The following is a 20714-nucleotide window of genomic DNA, read 5'->3' as shown; positions in this document are numbered from 1 at the left end:
AGGACTGCTTGAGCCTAACAGTGGCAGTACTCTAGAAATTCATAGAAAGAATGGAAAATCAATCTGGTTAGAAAATAGCCCAGTGATGTATCCAATTTCTGGTGATAAATACTATCTTACTTCCTAAAACACAAAACTTGATTGTTATTAAGCTACCTCCTCCTCTACATTTCTAACAACAATATGTCTTTATAATATTCCAAATTCAGTCTTCAAATGCCCCCAAATCTGTAATCTTATAATTCCTCCCTAGGGAACTTCTATGAACCACTATTCTTTTTCTTTAAAGACATCTTTATTTTTAATTTTTTTTTGGCTGCGCTAGGTCTTGGTTGCTGCTTCCAGGCCTTCTCTAGTTGCAGCGAGTAGGGGTTACTTTCTAGTTGCAGGGTGCGGGCCTCTCATTGTGGTGGTTTCTCTTGTTGCGGCGTATGGGCTCTAAAGAGAGGGAGCAGTAGCTGTGGCTGGCTTAGTTTCCCTGTAGCAGGTGGAATTTTCTGTATTAGGGTTCAAACCCATGTCCTCTGTATTTGTAGGCAGATTCTTAACCACTGGACCAACAGGGAAGTCCAAAGTACTGAAGTTTTTAAAAAAATATTCATAAATTTTTATTTACTTATTTGGCTGCACACGGGGACCTTTAGTTGCAGCATGCAGGATCCAGTTCCCTAACCAAGGATCAAACCTGAGAGCTCAGAGTCTTAACTGAGGAAATCTCTATGAATCACTATTCTTAACTCTGGCTGCACAAAGAACCACCTATAGATCTTTGTAAATAATAAAAATGTTGAGCTTATCTAAGATTCACTGAACTAGGAACTTCCTAAAGTGAGATTTGTTTGTCTATATTTCTGCAAAGTTCCAAGAGTATTCTGCTGCAAAGCCAGAGTTAAGACCTACTACTCCATTTGCTCTTGACTGCCTATCAGGAGAACAACATTCTATCCAAGGGTAAAGGCGATCCAGCACAAGGTTAAGAGCTCAAGCAGGGAGTGTCAGGCAGACTTGGGTCCCAATATCAGCATGGTCACATATCTTAGGCAAGTTTATGTCTTCTCAACTTTAAATGGGAAATACTGAAAGTACTTATGCTCAGAGACTTGGATTTTAGACTACGTAATAAGAAAATCACTTAGCACATCCAGTAAATAGTAAATGCTCAACAAATTGTCTCACTAACCTTTCAAAGGGCAGATTATTTCCAAGCTATAATTTTTTTTTTAAGTCTGTACAATTTTATTAATGAAAAACCTACAAGTCCTGCCATCTCCTGCTCTGCTTGTTCTCCTAAACCAAAACAAAGGGAAAATATACCTGATCAGGGCTTGGCCTCAGTTCATGGAAGCAGGATAACTCAGCTAGAGCTTTTATTTGGTTGATTTTATAAATTAGGCCAAGTTCTTGGTTTCTGCCTGTAGTTGTTTAACTGCTACATTCTGCATAGTCTCATGCCAGATGTCTCAAAAATATGTCTCTGGCCAAAAGAAGGACCAGAAACCAGACCAATATAAATCCAGCACAGGAAAGCAAGATGTGCTGGAAGCATCGTTTTCAGATTCCTTTAGCCAAGACACAAAACTACATGCAACTTGCAAATCAACTTGCAAATCACAGGCGCTACGGCAAATACTAAGATGAACAAGAAAAAGTTTCTGGCCTTTCAGTAGTCATTTTATGAAGTTAAATAACATATTTTACAGGTCGCCACAAGTTAGTCATACCACAGGCCAAACCAAGGATGGTGAAGAGAAGCAAAGACAGTCAGGATGCCCACTTTTCCCTCCTCCTTCCCCCCAGAGCTGGACTATGAACTTAATTGTGCCCATGGACAAGAGTGGCATTGTCCTGACTCTGCTGAAGAGATGATGACATCAGGGAATCCTATATCTGCCTCTGCTCTCAGGAAAGATAATGTGCCAGACCCAGAAACCATCTCATTTAATTCTAACAACTCTATGAGACAGGTGCTATTGTTATACCTGTTTTACAGATGGGGGAAGTAAGGCTTAGTGAAGTGGAGTCACAGCCAGTAAGAGTGACTTAACTATGAGCTGGGACTCTGACTCAGGCTGTTAGAATCTTAGCCTGAACTCTTTAAAGATTACATGATGCTATATATGGAATCCAGAAAAATGGTACTGATGAACCTCATTTGCAGGGCAGCGATAGAGATGCAAATGTAGAAAATGGACTTGTGGAGATGGAGTGGGGGGGAAGAGAGGGTGGAACGAGTTGAGAGAGTAGCACTGACAAATGTGCACTGGCGTGTGTAAAGCAGACAGCTAGTGGGAAGCTGCTGCAAAGGGGGCTCAGCTCAGTGCCCTGTGATGACCTAGAGGGGTGGGATGATAGGGGGTGGGGGGAGGCTCAAGACGGAGAGGATATATGTATACTTATGGCTGATTCATGTTGTTGTACGGCAGAAACCAACACATTGTAAAGCAATTATCCTCCAATTAAAATTTTTTTTAAAGATTACACAATGCTTATCCCTGATTCTGGAGTTCAGAGAGGTCATCTAAAGAGCATAGCCTGATGCCTACATCAAAATCATATGGTCAAGAAGCCAGGAGAGTGGTTATCTCTAGGGGGTGAGGGCCAGAGGGTGAGTAGTGATGGGAAGGAACCAAGGAGGGGGTGATGGAGGAAGGGGAACTGGTGGAGGGGTGTAGTAATACTCAGTCTCTTGATCTAGGTCCATGTGACACAGTTTCTTGGTGTGTTTGTAAAAACCCCAGTCTGTGAAAATTCAAGATAAACATAAAAGTACACCTTTCTGTATGTATATTTTATTTTAATAAAAATATAATTCACAAAGTGTAAAAGTGCTCTTTGATTCTTTTCTATGTCAGATCCTAGGACTGTTGACTAAAGAAGAGTAAGTCTTAGTAGCCTTGTCGAAAACTTTACCCCTTATTGACACAGGTTTACTGAGGATTTGACCCACCCAATTTCAGTATCTTGCTTCTCTTTTTAACAGAAGCCTAGCCAGGGAATTTCACTGAATAAAAGTTGCATTCTACCTGAGGTAGCAAATGTATACAGTCAACTCTTATTATTCCACTCCATCTTACATTTTATTCACTCTTTAGAGGTTATAGATTGGAGCTCTGACTGGAGGTAAAAAAAATTAGCATAGCTAGAGTTAAAACAGTGGTTCTAAATCCTTCCCTAGTGGCTCAGCTGATAAAGAATCTGCCTGCAATGCAGGAGACCTGGGTTCAATCCCTGGTTGAAAAGATCCCCCAGAGAAGGGAATGGCAACCCACTCCAATATTCCTGCCTGGAGAATTCTGTGGACAGAGGAGCCTGACAGCCTACAGTCCATGGGATTGCAGAGTCAGACATGACTGAGAGACTAACACTTTCACTTTCATTTTCACAATCCTGGATTCATATTAGAATAATCCTGGAAGCCTTTAAAAAATACCAATATCTGGGTCCCACTCAGAGATCCTGGTTTAACTGGACTGAGGTAAGACCCTGTTATTAAATTATTTTAAAAGGTCACCAGATGATTCTAACATGCAGCCAAGATGAGAGCCACTGAGTTAAACTATAAAGCTAATTTTTAAAGTAGCCTTTGTACCGAAGATTACTACAAATCTCATTTCTCTTCAAATCACTTAAGACTTTAAAAAAAGAAAAGCTGAACATTAGTTCTCATTTGTTATTCTAGGATAAAAACAGTTGAGATATGCCTTATTCTGGAACAACAACAACAAAAATTATCATAGGCTTTCTACTGGCATAATGATTTGGATCAGAGTCCCTCCAAGGGAGAAAAATAGGAATACTGTTCATGGTGAAGCTGTTTCTGCCACTAGCAACACTTTTAACCTGTTTTCTGACCAGGTGCTCTAGTCAGCAATCTCTTCGCTATGCAGCAGAAGTGAGGCAGAAAAAACTCAAATCATTCTGAACTCTGGTTAGACAGCTGTTCGCTGTTGGCTAACTGGCCATTTGAAACTCGTAATAAAACCCACACTGCCTTAGCAATGAATTTCCCTTTTTAAATTCTTTTTACATTTGTGTGTGTTGGCTAGTGAAATGGTGTTTCTGCAAGTGAGTCTGAAAAAGAAATAAAACACACACACAGTACAGGGAGCTGAAAGGAAGAGGGTAAACACAAATCATCAGAAATGACCAGATGCACATGCTCGCTGGCCCACATACCATCATTACTTTGCATCCAACCAGTTTGTTATCACTGTAGCTGTAGGTTTATCTACAAACATCTTGTTTGTGCTCATAATTTCTAGAGATTTAGAAAAGTAGATTTCTTAGCAATTTCCAGTTCTCCCCTCCTAAGTGTAGTTTTACTTTTTAAGCCAACAAATCATTCATTAATTTTATCATTCTATACACCATATTCTGGGCTTCCCTGGTGGCTCAGCAGTAAAGAATCCCACCTGCAATGAAGGAGACAAAGGTTCAATCCCTGGGTTGGGAAGATCCCCTGGAGAAGGAAATGGCAACCCACTCCAGCATTCTTGCTTGGGAAATCCTATGGACAGAGGAACCTGGCAGGACACAGTCCATGGGGTCAGAAAGAGTTGGACATGACTTAGCAACTAAACAACACCACCACCATATTCTAAGACTTAAAACATACATGAAAACTAGGATGCTTCCAAAGAAACCTGAAGATTAAGACTCCTATCTTCAAACCATAGGCTGGCTACTTATTTGAACCAGGCTTTATCTTAATACTAATAACTTATTAATATTCTATAATCCTTCATCTTGAATTTAGTATTAGCCAAGTTAAATATTCTCTCTCTCCCAAAGCAATTCTCTTACCCTACTGCATGTGAAAACCTCTGTAGATGTTGCCACTAGAAGGGTACTGTTATATTCTGAGACCCCTGCCCCACCGTAGAAGAGAATGCAAACCTAAAGTTTAAAAATGTAAAGTATTCTAAACAAAGGGAGAAAAATCAAATCAATAAAATTAGAAATGAAAATGGAGAGATCACAATAGACAACACAGAAATACAAAGAATCATAAGAGACTACTATCAGCAATTATATGCCAATAAAATGGACAATTTGGAAGAAATGGACAAATTCTTAGAAAACTACAACTTTCCAAAACTGAACCAGGAAGAAATAGAAAATCTTCACAGACCCATCACAAGCACAGAAATTGAAACTATAATCAGAAACCTTCCAGCAAACAAAAGCCCAGGTCCAGAGGGCTTCACAGCTGAATTTTACCAAAAATTTAGAGAAGACCTACTCTTCCAGAAAATTGCAGAGGAAGGTAAACTTCCAAACTCATTCTGTGAGGCCACCATCACCCTAATACCAAAACCTACAAAGATGCCACAAAAAAAGAAAACTACAGGCCAATATCACTGATGAACATAGATGCAAAAATCCTTAACAAAATTCTAGCAATCAGAATCCAACAACACATTAAAAAGATCATGGAGAAGGCAATGGCAACCCACTCCAGTATTCTTGCCTGGAGAATCCCAGAGACCGGGGAACTTGGTGGGCTGCTGTCTATGGGGTCACACAGAGTCGGACACGACTGAAGCGACTTAGCAGCAGCAGGGATTTGTTGGTTTAATTTTACTTGAATATCTTATTAATCTGCATGTGCACTACTAAGGTACCTAAAAAACTCGGTATGATTAGGGTTTGCATTACCAATTTTCTGTTTTGGAAAAAACTTTCCTCAAATGTAAGATCAATGCATGATCATTACAAATCAGTTGTATTTAACCTAGGAAATAAAAGCGTCCCATAATTTTATCCTAGTTAAGAATATAATCCTCTTTTTTAACATGTACTGATCTTCCCCCTTGTTCATAAGAATGTGGTCATATTCTGTATTTTCCAATTTGCTTTTTCATGTGATCCAAAGTTATTGCCTATCATTTTATTTTAAAGACTATATTATACAAATGAACTTAACTAAGCTGCTATTGACAGACATTTGGGTTTTTCCCAGTTTTACCCAATACAAACCAAGTTAAAATAAACATCCTATGTATGTTACTATATATTTAATGAGTAGATTTAGGGTGGATCCCCAGATCTGGTATTGCTTGGGCAAAGGGCATGAACAATCTAAACTTCCTCTCCAAACCAACCCCATTAATAGATCTCCTCTTTGCCAAACTGTAGTATCATCCAAACTTTACCTCATAGTTGGGAGGGTGGGAGTAGAAATAACTGTTTACTTTAATGTTCTTTACCATCTTACTGAATCCTAAAAACTCTTTGTATACTGGTATTCCTAGCCATTTATCTGATAAGAAGGCAAATATTTCACTCATTAGCTGTATGTATTTTAATTCAATTCATGGCATTTTCAACATGTAGTATTTTCAATTTTCATGTAATAAAAAATTTCAATTTCTTAAAAAAAACAAAAAGATCATACACCATGACCAAGTGGGCTTTATCCCAGGGATGCAAGGATTCTTTAATATCCGCAAATCAATCAATGTAATACACCACATTAACAAATTGAAAAATAAAAGCCATATGATTATCTCAATAGATGCAGAGAAAGCCTTTGACAAAATTCAACATCCATTTATGATAAAAACTCTCCAGAAAGCAGGAATAGAAGGAACATACCTCAACATAATAAAAGCTATATATGACAAACCCACAGCAAACATTATCCTCAATGGTGAAAAATTGAAAGCATTTCCCCTAAAGTCAGGAACAAGACAAGGGTGCCCACTTTCACCATTACTATTCAACATAGTTTTGGAAGTTTTGGCCACAGCAATCAGAGCAGAAAAAGAAATAAAAGGAATCCAGATTGGAAAAGAAGAAGTAAAACTCTCACTGTTTGCAGATGACATGATTCTCTACATAGAAAACCCTAAGACTCCACCAGAAAATTACTGGAGCTAATCAATGACTATAGTAAAGTTTCAGGATATAAAATCAACACACAGAAATCCCTTGCATTCCTATACACTAATAATGAGAAAGTAGAAAGAGAAATAAGGAAACAATTCCATTCACCATTGCAACAAAAAGAATAAAATACTTAGGAATATATCTACGTAAAGAAACTAAAGACCTATATATAGAAAACTATAAAACACTGGTGAAAGAAATCAAAGAGGACACTAATAGATGGAAAAATATACCATGTTCATGGATTGGAAGAATCAATATAGTGAAAATGAGTATACTACCCAAAGAAATTTATAGATTCAATGCAATCCCTATCAAGCTACCTACGGTATTTTTCACAGAGCTAGAACAAATAATTTCACAATTTGTAAGGAAATACAAAAAACCTCAAATAGCCAAAGCAATCTTGAGAAAGAAGAATGGAACTGGAGGAATCAACCTGCCTGACTTCAGGCTCTACTACAAAGCCACAGTCATCAAGACAGTTTGGTACTGGCACAAAGACAGAAATATAGATCAATGGAACAAAATAGAAAGCCCAGAGATAAATCTATGCACCTATGGACACCTTATCTTTGACAAAGGAGGCAAGAATATACAATGGAGAAAAGACAATCTCTTTAACAAGTGTTTCTGGGAAAACTGGTCAATCACTTGTAGAAGAATGAAACTAGAACACTTTCTAACACCATACACAAAAATAAACTCAAAATGGATTAAAGATCGAAACGTAAGACCAGAAACTATAAAACTCCCAGAGGAAAACATAGGCAAAACACTCTCCGACATAAATCACAGCAGGATCCTCTATGACCCACCTCCCAGAATATTGGAAATAAAAGCAAAAATAAACAAATGGGACCTAATTAAAATTAAAAGCTTCTGCACAACAAAGGAAACTATTAGCAAGGTGAAAAGACAGCCTTCAGAATGGGAGAAAATAATAGCAAATGAAGCAACTGACAAAGACGTAATCTCAAAAATATATAAGCAATTCTTGCAGCTCAATTCCAGAAAAATAAACGACCCAATCAAAAAATGGGCCAAAGAGCTAAACAGACATTTCTCCAAAGAGGACATACAGATGGTTAACAAACACATGAAAAGATGCTCAACATCACTCCTTATCAGAGAAATGCAAATCAAAACCACAATGAGGTACCATTTCACACCAGTCAGAATGGCTGTGATCCAAAAGTCTACAAGCAATAAATGCTGGAGAGGATGTGGAGAAAAGGGAACCCTCTTACACTGTTGGTGGGAATGCAAACTAGTACAGCCACTATGGCGAACAGTGTAGAGATTCCTTAAAAAACTGGAAATAGAACTGCCTTATGACCCAACAATCCCACTGCTGGGCATACACACTGAGGAAACCAGAATTGAAAGAGACACATGTACCCCAATGTTCATCACAACACTGTTTATAATAGCCAGGACATGGCAGCAACCTAGATGTCCATCAGCAGATGAATGGATAAGAAAGCTGTGGTACATATACACAATGGAGTATTACTCAGCCATTAAAAATAATACATTTGAATCAGTTCTAATGAGGTGGATGAAACTGGAGCCTATTATACAGAGTGAAGTAAGCCAGAAGGAAAAACACCAATACAGTATACTAACACATATATATGGAATTTAGAAAGATGGTAACGACAACCCTGTATGTGAGACAGCAAAAGAGACACAGATGTATAGAACACTCTTTTGGACTCTGTGGGAGAGGGAAAAGTAGGATGATTTGGGAGAATGGCATTGAAACATGTATAATATCATATAAGAAACAAATCGCCAGTCCAGGTTCAATGCAGGATACAGGATGCTTGGGGCTGGTGCACTGGGATGACCCAGAGGGATGGTACGGGGAGAGAGGTGGGAGGGGGGGGTTCAGGATGGGGAACACGTGTACATCCGTGGTAGATTCATGTTGATGTATGGCAAAACCAACACAATATTGTAAAGTAAAAAAAAAAAAAATGTAAAGTATTCTAAACCAAACAGTTTTTACATTTTAGATTTTTCTTTCTTTTCATCTGCCTTCTTCACATTCAATTCTAGAGTGTAGCTTTCCTTTTCTTTCTTTAACAACAAAAAGCTAACACCTCTCCCTTTTACTGGGCTATTCAAACACAAAATGTGTTTTGATTGCACACAGGGAAAATGCATTCCCTCCAAGGATATAATATCCAAGCAAAGGAGTATCCATCCCTCTTCCAGCCTGGTAGGGTAGGGGAGGAGTCAGAAGAGCACAGAAAGGAGACAAAGAATTAAGTTGTATTCTTAGGAGATAAACTAACACAAGCATTTTCCTGACCTATAGGCTAGGGAAGAAATAACCCTACAATGGGGATGAATCCAGTTGTTTCAGCTTAAGCCCACAATCACCATAACTGGAAACCCGGGTCAGGCAGAGCTCTTTTCCTTCAAGGCAGGAGAGCAGTAGGTATGAGGATGGGAAACGAAGAGAACCCTCAGGAGTCTTCAGGGGCTGCTGCAGCCACCAGTACCCAACCTGCTCTAGTCCCTGTTTACGTTCTTTCTTATCTGGAGCCAAAGTGAAACTCCTGCTGCCTGGGCCAGTGTCTTCTTCCTTTGTGACCTCTTTCAGTCACAGGTTCACCGTGCTCTAGGGCAGGCAGTCCCTCTTCCCATTATGGAGGCCTCCAGCGACCCTGTGCATAGCAGAGGGAGAATTAGCTGCTGATGCTTCTACCCTGTTTCTGGTTCCCTAGAGGCTGAGTGATGCCAGGGAAGGGGCAGAGGTCTCTCTACATTCCTCTCCTCTCTTTCATGAAACCCTCAGGCGATGTCAGGCAGCCAGCCCTCTTCCAAGCCCTCATCCCTCTCTGCCTCCAGCCAAATCTCCTTCTACTCACCCACAGATCTCTTCTCTTCTCCCCATGTATTGCATTTCCATGAATACCATGAGACTAATCTGTTGAACGGTAGATGATACATTCTCCTAGAGTAAATTCTTTTTAATTTCCACTTTATTGGGGGTATAATTGACAAATAAAATTGTAAGCTATTTAAAGTGTACACTGTGGTGATTTATATATGAATACATTGTGAAACGATTCCCCTCATCTGGTTAATACTTATATATATATATATATATATATATATATTAGTATTGGTGAGTATACATAAGTAATATATATGTATATATACAGGTTATATATATATATACAATATATATATATACATTAGTGAGAACCTTTAAGTTCTGCTCTTTTAGCAATTTCAATTATACAATGTTAACTACTGTCACCATGTTTTACATTCGATTCTCAGACCTTATTTACCTTGTAGCTGTATGTTTGCTCTTACGGTAGATTTGATATTTTATGCCTAACTCCCACAGCCTTGGGACTGGGAATTTGTACATAAGAATCAATCAAAACTTGGTGAATGAATGAATCCATGCGTAAGTAAAGGAATGAATATAGCTGACCAAAGTTCATATTTCTGTTATCCCAAGGTTGACTGAAAAAGTTCTTTATCTTCTACTTTTCATTACAAGTTAACTTCTATTTCAAATAGTTACCAAGATCCCTACCATTTTCTTTGAAGAAAATCCAAAGTGGGGATTTCAGTCAGTTTGCTCTGCAAATAATTTTGCTTTAGAGTTTAAACCTTCATACTGGGAAGGACCTTTTCAATCTCCTTTGATGTGAAGAGTGGGAATGGGAAGGTTAAAAAAATAAAAAATGTGGGAAATACTCCTTGAACAAACAAAACAGGAGGATCCAGTACCTTCACAGGTGAAGCCAGTCAAGTACATGAAACCAGTTTTGCCTCCCGGAGAGGCAACAAACCTGACTTAAATGACTGAAAGTTCTGGCAATAAAATCAAGCAATGGGGCAACTAAGCCCATTTGCCACAACAACTGAGGTCAGCATGCTCTAGGGTCGTTGAACTTGTGACTACCGAGCGCATGTGCCCTACAGCCCGCCCACCACAGCTAGAGAGTAGCCTTCGCCCTCCATAACCTGAGCAAGCCCGCTTGCAGCACCGAAGACCCAGCACAGCCAAAAATAAATAAATGAATAAATATTTTTAAAAATCAAGCAATCCAGAGTAATTTGCAAATATATATATCCATCTAATTTTTCCTAATAGAGAAAACTATTAAAACTAGAATCTTTTCCCTACATGTCCAACTTCATAAAAATCTTTATGTGGACTGCCATGCACTGATCTCTGTAAGACAAAAATCAGCCAAAACAAGAAGGATTAAAAACATCCTCAGTCCAAGTGCAGAGGACCCCACTGCAGACTGAACCAAATAAATCTTGTAGGATACTACACGTAAGGAGACCAGTACACGTTCCATCACTGATGATGCTGCCTGCCGATAATGTGCGCACTGACGGCTGCCAGCTAAGATCTGATGTCAGTGCTGCTCCTGCTTATCGCACAACACTAGGCAAAGAATATAACCTTTCCACCCTCAGTCTGTCATCTCCTACGTGTAGATAATAAATGAGTGTTCATGTGAATTCATTAATGTTTTCAAGTCCTAGGGAAGTGAGTTATTAGTGAGTCACAGCAACTGACTTCGTGCCATTTCAGACTCTTCATCAGTGCGGAATGAAGTGCAACCAGATGAATCAACATAATGGTTGAACAAGGTCCTAAACCAATGATCACCTTCACTGTGCCATGAAGGTGAAGTAAAGACAGTTTAAAGCAGACAGTACTATGCTGGTATACTTGATAGGCACAACTTCGAGACAGAGTTTCCATTGGTGAAACTTTAACAATACTTATAGAATATCTACTATGCACAATAAGCATTCTGGAATAGACAGAATCCAGATTTATGATCGAGGTTTGTAAAACCTAGTTTGAACTATGGCTTGCAAAGGCAGTTATCTTACTGAAAGCAATATGTAGTTGACTTAAGTCATTCTCTAACTTCAGCCTGATTCCGTGGGTAATTTGCGATAATCAGAAAACTATGCTGGGGATCAGATGTTGTTCAGTGGCTAAGTCACGTCCAACTCTGTGTGACCTCATGGGCTGTAGCAGGCCAGGCTCCAGATGAGATCAATACAATTTATAATACCTCATGAAATGTAGTTAGATAGTTCTAAGTTCGAGATGATCTGGCTGACTCTCTAGGATTTATAACACTACTTTGTCTTAAAGTTATCAACAGCCAGGATATGTTAGGTCTTTGTATGTGGGGAATAAAGGTCCAGTGGCAGCACCAATACCAGCTGTCACAGGGAAAAGACCAAAAAAAAAAAATGTGAAAAACCCACAAAAACAACCACATTCCTTAGTGAAGAACACTTACTTAAGGTTCCAGGGTACAGCATTTATCTACGTCGATAGATATGCTTTGAGGGGAGATTATTACACATACACATACACCAGACTATTTATACATATGCTCATTCCAAGTCACTTATTTGCCTTCCCAAGCTATTTGGCTGAGTTAGGCCAAACAGATAAAGATAAAATAATTGGCACTATCTCAGCTGCACTGAAGAGCCATATTTACTCTAAAAACTTTCACCTGAATCACCAAAGGCTGTAGAAAGACAAATACCTACGTACATTGGAATCACTAAAGATTTCTGAGTCTTCACATTCACAGCAAAGTAATGCTGCGGATTCACTGTCTTCCAGGTGAGAGCTCTGCAACACAAACGAGATTATTTCAGAGATCCAGATACTGGGGCCATAGCATGAGGAGAAAGGCCAGCAGAAATCACTGAGTTGCTGTTAGCTCATAGGTGAAAAGCTGATTCTGATTAGTAATGGCTGTTTTGGAGAGAATAAAGCCAACAAGGTGATTGGTTAGGAAAAGTGAGGCATGTTGGATTAGCTGAAGCATTTTCTGTGGTTTCCAACTGGGCCATGGGATGTCCTTTTTCTGTAAAGATGTTGCTACTAACCCTTCAGAGTATGTACTCTGGACTTCTTCCAGAACAGGGTAGGTTTGTGTTCACTTGTCCTCATATTCAAAGGTATGTATTCAATGACTGTTTAGAGACAGGCTTTCGAATGTAACAGCGCACGATTAGGGGTTCGAACCACTAGCCTAGCCAGCCTCATTAGTTCTCTGCTAACAAGTGTTTATAAGGAGAGCCAAAACACATGCCCTAGCCAAGTCCTACTGATATATGCCAGAAAACAATTTAAAACCTTTCTTCCACTCTCCAATCTCTTTTTCAAAATCTGTCTAGAAGACAGATAAGAAAAATGAGACACAGGGGTGAAACAATTAGCTGGTAACACAAGAGAATTTTCCCTTATGACTAAAAGGAGCACACACCCACAAAAGCTCCAATTGTGACCCATTGCTGCTGCTGCTGCTAAGTTGCTTCAGTCCTGTCTGACTCTGTGCGACCCCATAGACAGCAGCCCACCAGGCTCCCCCGTCCCTGGGATTCTCCAGGCAAGAACACTGGAGTGGGTTGCCATTTCCTTCTAAGTTTCTTCTAATATTTGCTGTTTGGGTAACAGCTACTGGCAACTTGAGTTATCCCTACATAGAGACGTATACACTTATGTCATCAAAACTTCATACTACTATATGATGTACCAATCTCACTTCTGGGTACAAATCCAAAAGAATAGAAATCAGGGTCTTGAAGAGATGTCTGCATCTTATTTTAAATGTTCTTACCACAAAACAAACAACAAAACCCCTAGGAGCCTAAGGAAACTTTTGGAGTTAATAGATATTTTTATTACCTTGATTATCCAATGATGATTTTCATGGATGTATGCACATGTCCAAACTCATCAAATTGGATATGTTAACTATGTTGAGTTTTTTTGTTTATCAATCAGACCTCAATAAGTCTATTAAACAAGCAAAAAAAAAAATTGTCACTATCTGTGGCTGAAGCTTAATCATACACAACTACTTTATGGCTATCATGGTTGACTGATATTTTGTATTTTCAAAGCTGAGACTGTTTCGACTCGTAGAATACCTGCAGAGATGAGTTTTAGAGTGCAGATAAACAGAGTAAAGTTCAGAGTTCCTACTTCTGGTAACTTCCTTCTGTTTTATTTCCTTCTTATCTTTTCCTACCCTGATCCTTTGCCTACTTTTGGGTTTTGTCCTTACAACCAAGTCTCATATTCCATTTCTCCTCTCTTCCTCTTTCAGAAAGTAAACAAACAATTAAATATTTAAAATCATTTTTAGGTCTTGCAAATGCAAAGTCTCTTTCTTATTCCCTTGCATTTTGGAGGAGGAGAAAATGAGAATATTTATTCTCCTTTGTCTTAAAAAAAAATCAGTCTACAAAATGTGTGACTACTTCTGAAAGTCATATTAGAAAAGCTAATGCATTAATAAATAACAAACAAAATATCTGCAGGAAAAAGGCAGAGATCAAAGCTGCTTTCAATTCTCCCAAATTCCTTATATCACAACAGATATAGATGATATCAAGCATATCAAACATGGTTTGTCACTATCAAGAGAGAAAAGTACACATTCAGTTCAGTTCAGTTCAGTCGCTTAGTTGTGTCCGACTCTTTGCGACCCCATGAATCGCAGCACGCCAGGCCTCCCTGTCCATCACCAACTCCCAGAGTTCACCCAAACTCATGTGCATCAAGTCGGTGATGCCATCCAGCCATCTCATCCTCTGTCGTCCCCTTCTTCTCCTGCCCCCAATCCCTCCCAGTATCAAGGTCTTTTCCAATGAGTCAGCTCTTCGTGTGAGGTGGCCAAAGTACTGGAGTTTCAGCCTCAGCATCAGTCCTTCCAATGAACACCCAGGACTGGTCTCCTTTAGGATGGACTGGTTGGATCTCCTTGTAATCCAAGGGACTCGCAAGAGTCTTCTCCAACACCACAGTCCAAAAGCATCAATTCTTTGGTGCTCAGCTTTCTTCATAGTCCAACTCTCACATCCATACATGACCACTGGAAAAACCATAGCCTTTAATCCTAATTACACTAGTTGACGACTTTTAGGTTTTCATTCTTGTATATATTGCAGCATGGTTACATGAGCTCTTCCAAAATGACCTTTCAAGAAAGAGGTTCTTTTATAAAAAATGGACTACTGGCCATAAAAAAACTGAATTTCTGCCATTTGTAACTACATGGATAGACCTGGGCTGTATCATGTTTAGTAAAATAAGTCAGACAGAGAAAGACAAATATTGCATATAACAAAACAGAAACAAACTCACAGATATAGAAAACAAACTAGAAGATACCAGTAGAGAGAGGGAGGGGAGGGGCCAGATAGGAATATGGGATTAAGAGTACAGACTACCATGTATAAAGTAGATAAGCAACAAGGATATATTGTACACCACAGGGAAATATTGTCAGCACTGTGTAATAACTTTAAAGGAGTATGAGCTATAAAAGTATCGAATCACTATGCTATACATCTGACACTAATATTGTAAATCAAATAAATTTCTATATTAAAAAAGTAAGAGGTCCTATAATGACATCTGCATTCCTAAAGTTAAGACTTTCCTACATACTTATTAACTGAAATTCAATTAACTGCTTATGACAATTGATAGAAGAAACTCCTACATATTGAGGTATGTGGAAGTCATGCTGGCTTGTACATGATTTAACTGGAATTTTATGCTAACTAAAACAGCCTGTTTGTGGCCTATCAAACATACATTGTACATCTGCATTAATCATTAAAAAAAAAATAAGGTGCACTGACCAGAAGTACGGAATGTCCATGTTAAAAATAAAGATTAATGCCTTCCTTCCAATGCTGGTACTCCCTTGATGATAAGAGTTCCTGCCCAGGAACCAAGGCCATATTGACTGGCTGTGTACATGCTGATTTGTTTTTGTTTTTTTTTAAATCTTAAATAAATGTGTCTTTGACTTGTCTAATGTTCTTTGTTCTGACAAGGTATAAACCTATGCTGAAACCCATGCTCCTCTGGAGTGGTTCCTCACAGTTCTCTGCGAGGCTGTCTTTTGGGCTATAGCCCTCAGTTTGGCTGAAATCAAACTTTTCTATTCCTATTATAGGCTATTTATTATTTCCACTGACAATATAAAGAGTTTATTCTAAGAATGAATGTTTAGGAACTCTATTAATATAATTTAGCATATAATTAAGAAAAATGAGAAAAAATATATGATTATCTAAATAAATAGTAAAAGACATTTGATAAAATTAAAGGTCATTTTTGGTTTCAAACATTTTTAGTAAGCTAGGAATAAAAGATGTTTCCTTAAACTCAGTCCCCGGGTGAGTTTAGTTTACATCTAGTACTTCTCAGGTGGGTAGGCCCTTGCCTCAACCTAAAAGTAGGCCCTTCTCAGGTGATCTTGCCTGAATTTCATGTTGTAGAAAGTCCTCCAGTGTTTCTTCTAACATGACAACAGTGACTGTGCCAAGTTTGTAGTGCAGGTATCAATTTTCTTTTCCCTTCTTTTTCATCTTTTCTTTCTATCTTCCTTTTTACAATATTCCTTTGGTCATTTTCAGTAGGAATTTTGAAGACAATAGAGTTAAACTGTTAATAATATTCTTGCATTGGAACTATCAAGCCCAAATCTTAACCAAACTGAGTTTATATCCTGATTCTGTCACTTACTAGTCACATGATGTTGAACACATTAATTAATCTCTCTAAGCTCAATTTCCTCATCCATAAAAATGGGCACAACAATAGCATCTATCTAATAGGGTCACTGGAAAAACTGTATGAGAGATGATGTAGGAAAAACACTTAGCATAATTTAGCTACTCATGTTTGGAGAAGGCAAAGGCACCCCACTCCAGTACTCTAGCCTGGGAAGTCCCATGGACGGAGGAGCCTGGTAGGCTGCAGTCCATGGGGTCGCAAAGAGTCAGACGTGACTGAGCGACTTCAAATGGCAACCCACTCCAGTGTTCTTGCCTAGAGAATCCCAGGGATGGGGGAGCCTGGTGGGCTGCCGTCTATGGGGTCGCACAGAGTCGGACACAACTGAAGCGACTTAGCAGCAGCAGCAGCAGCTATTCATGTTGGTAATACTACTGCTACCAATAATAATACATATAACTAAAGTAATAATAATCTCCTCCCTGAAAGTAAAACACTTAACACATTTGGGCTAAGTTCTCTTTCAAAGGAACTTTTGCCATCAAGGGAAATTTTGTTTCTACAAAATTTTAAGTGTTTTACTTCTAAATCCAGACAAATTTGCATTCCCTACATAACCATGAGTATTCATTACCACTTACTATACCCCTACTAAGAACTAATAAGCACTTTACTTGGTTCTAGATTAGCTATAGTAAAACTCCAAAGAAAAGGGAAAGATAACTGAACAGGTTCCAAAACTAGTTTTTAGCTTATCAGATTAGATCAGATCAGATCAGTCACTCAGTCGTGTCCGACTCTTTGTGACCCCATGAATCGCAGCACGCCAGGCCTTCCTGTCCATCACCAAATCCCAGAGTTCACTGAGACTCACGTCCATCGAGTCAGTGATGCCATCCAGCCATCTCATCCTCTGTCGTCCCCTTCTCCTCTTGCTCCCAATCCCTCCCAGCATCAGAGTCTTTTCCAATGAGTCAACTCTTCGCATGAGGTGGCCAAAGTACTGGAGTTTCAGCTTTAGCATCATTCCTTCCAAAGAAATCCCAGGGCTGATCTCCTTTAGAATGGACTGGTTGGATCTCCTTGCAGCCCAAGGGACTCTCAAAAGTCTTCTCCAACACCACAGTTCAAAAGCATCAATTCTTCGGCACTCAGCCTTCTTCACAGTCCAACTCTCACATCCATACATGACCACAGGAAAAACCATAGCCTTGATTAGACAAACCTTTGTTGGCAAAGTAATGTCTCTGCTTTTGAATATGCTATCTAGGTTGGTCATAACTTTCCTTCCAAGGAGTAAGCGTCTTTTAATTTCATGGCTGCAGTCATCATCTGCAGTGATTTTGGAGCCCCCAAAAAATAAAGTCTGACACTGTTTCCACTGTTTCCCCATCTATTTCCCATGAAGTGATGGGACCGGATGCCATGATCTTCATTTTCTGAATGTTGAGCTTTAAGCCAACTTTTTCACTCTCCACTTTCATCATGAGGCTTTTGAGTTCCTCTTCACTTTCTGTTCTAAGAGTAGTGTCATCTGCATATCTGAGGTTATTGATATTTCTCCTGGCAATCTTGATTCCAGCTTGTGTTTCTTCCAGTCCAGCGTTTCTCATGATGTACTCTGCATATAAGTTAAATAAGCAGGGTGACAATATACAGCCTTGATGTACTCCTTTTCCTACTTGGAACCAGTCTGTTGTTCCATGTCCAGTTCTAACTGTTGCTTCCTGACCTGCATACAAATTTCTCAAGAGGCAGGTCAGGTGGTCTGGTATTCCCATCTCTTGAAGAATTTTCCACAATTTATTGTGATCCACACAGTCAAAGGCTTTGGCATAGTCAATAAAGCAGAAATAGATGTTTTTCTGGAACTCTCTTGCTTTTTCCATGATCCAGCGGATGTTGGCAATTTGATTTCCTGCTTATATGGAGATGCAAAAACCACAAAGATAAGGATATGGCTCCGTGGAAATATCGCCCTTTGGCCAAGTATCATTTGGAGAAAAAACAAGGGCTAACACTGCAGGTAAGGAAAACACATCCATATATACAAGAAATTTCAATTCAGAACAGCTTCTGAGCAACAATTACAGTAATAAAATGTTGCAATCTTTATATGGAATGTATGATGCAAAGTCTCACGTACTAAGGAGGATGTTTTGAAGCCTGTTAATTTGTGCAGTTACCTAACAACTGGCAAGCAGAAGTCTTAAGAAATAACCCCACAAGAGCCCAAACTTGTTTCTACTGTTGTCTCTTTTATTCTATTTTTGTTACAGCTTAAGTGATTTTAAGAAGCAGAAAACATTTATGATTATTATATTTTTACCTTTCCTTTTTTCCTTCTTTTCTCTTCCCAACTTTTTAAGGGGCTCTAAGTAAGTGAAAAAATTGCAGTTGTTCTTAAAGAACTAGAGACTTTGAAAATACACTTTTAGACAGCAAAAAAAAAAAAAATACATGTGTGCCCTAAAGCCTGATGACCACTTGGGGGCTAAGAGCTTTTCACATTTAAAGGTCAGGATAAGAAATAGGTTTTACTTATCATGACACTGAAGTGTAACTAGATTGAACAAAGCAATCTTGTAGCCTAAAGATGTGGTGGCTCAGTCACCTGCAATGTCTGAGCCACCTGCAAAGTCTGCCTGCAGTGCAGGAGATGCAAGAGACGTGGGTTTGATCCCTGGGTTGGGAAGATCCCCCTGGAGGAGGGCATGGCAATCCACTCCAGTATTCTTGCCTGGGAAATCCCATGGACAGAGAAGCCTGGCAGGCTCCAGTCCATGGGGTTGCAAAGAGTCAGACATGACTGAAGTGACTGAGCACGCACACACTCACAGAGGACCCAGCTGAGAAAACCTCTGCAGTCCCTAACCCCAACTTACACATTTAAAACCATTCTTTTTTCTCCTTTTAAAAAACTGCATTCCCATGACTTATTTATTTTAGAAGTTTGCACCTTTCCACTCTCACCCATTTTGCCCACTCCCTGCTTCTGGCAACTATCAATCTGTTCTCTGTATCTATGAACTTAGTAAAAACATTATTTTAGTATGTACATGGTAAACAAGATTCCGAAGCTGTTGGAGAACATTTGTTTTCTTCCCATCACTGTCCCCCACACCTCCTAGTTCTCTACAACCCCATTCCCAGAAGTAGTCACTGCACTAGTTTCTTGGGTATCTTTTCAGAGATATACTGTACACATACCCATTACATGTGTACATATCCTTTCTCTAAAGCACACAATGGAAACACACTGCATCTATTTTTCTGTTCCTGCCTTTTAAAGTTACCTTTGTTTAAAATGTTTAAAACTGTGGTAAAATAAAATTTATCATCTTGAATGTTTTTAAGTATAGACTTCACTAGTGTTAAGTATATTCACATTGTTGTTCAACCAATCTCTGGAACTTTCTCATCCTGCAAAACTAAAATTCTATACCCATTAAAAAAAAATTACTCATTTCCCCCTCCCATACCTCCTGGCATCCACTATTCTACTTCCTGTTTTTATGACTTAGATTACTCTAGGTACCTCTTATAAGTGGAATTATACAGTGTGTGTCTTCTGAGACTGGCTTGTTTACACTTAGCATAATATCTTCAAGGTTCATCCACATTGTAGCAGGCATTAGAATTACCTTCCCTTTTAAAGCTGAATAATATTCCATTGTATGTATATGCCACGTCTTGTTTATCCGCTCATTCATCAAAGGACATTTACTTCATGATTTTGATGGCTCCATGATACTCCATTGTATATTAATAGATGTTCCATAATTTAGTTAACCAATCTCCTATTGTTAGATCCAAGTGACTTGTATTTATTTCCTCATTTGCTATATTATCACAAACTTGATGGCTTAAACAACACAAATTTATTCTCTTATAATTGAAGGGGTCAGGAATGCAAAAATCAGACTGATGGCCAACCCATGATCCTTCTGTAGACTCTAAGGTAGTGTTATGGACAGAAGTGTGTCTCCCCACCGCACCCCCCCCAAATTTATATGTTGAAGTCCTAATCCCAAGTATCTCATAATGTGACTGTATCAGGAGAAGAGGTAATTAAATTAAAATGAGGTTATCAGGGTGGGCTGTCATGCAGTATGACTGGCATCCTTAGAAGAAAATCAGGACACAGGTACACACAGAGGAAAGATCATCTGCAGACAGAGAAGACAGATCTACAAGCCAAGGAGAGAGGCCTCAGAAAAAAAATCAATCCTCCTAATACCTTGATCTCTGACTC

The 20714-nt window shown here is 39.0% G+C and overlaps 1 protein-coding gene across 4 annotated transcripts in view; it reads right to left on the bottom strand.

The window, feature by feature from the left end:
- SSH2 (slingshot protein phosphatase 2) overlaps positions 1-20714 on the bottom strand; it is a 246720-nt gene that overhangs the window by 167160 nt on the left and 58846 nt on the right. For 2 of the 4 annotated variants that reach the window (XM_086359930.1, XM_086359931.1), the window contains exon 2: positions 12467-12547. The exons of the other annotated variants lie outside the window; for them this stretch is intronic. In XM_086359930.1, coding sequence (XP_086216056.1) covers positions 12467-12547 — 81 coding nt within the window. The remainder of the gene's footprint in view (positions 1-12466; positions 12548-20714) is intronic. 4 annotated transcript variants of the gene reach the window in all.

The sequence above is a fragment of the Bos grunniens genome, chromosome 19 (genome assembly GCF_055505025.1).
Source record: "Bos grunniens cultivar Pamir isolate PY7600 chromosome 19, Bosgru_T2T1.0, whole genome shotgun sequence".
Lineage (NCBI taxonomy): Eukaryota > Metazoa > Chordata > Mammalia > Artiodactyla > Bovidae > Bos > Bos grunniens.
The sequence above is the reverse complement of the archived record's forward strand: the minus strand, read 5'-3'. Positions and strand labels throughout refer to the sequence as shown.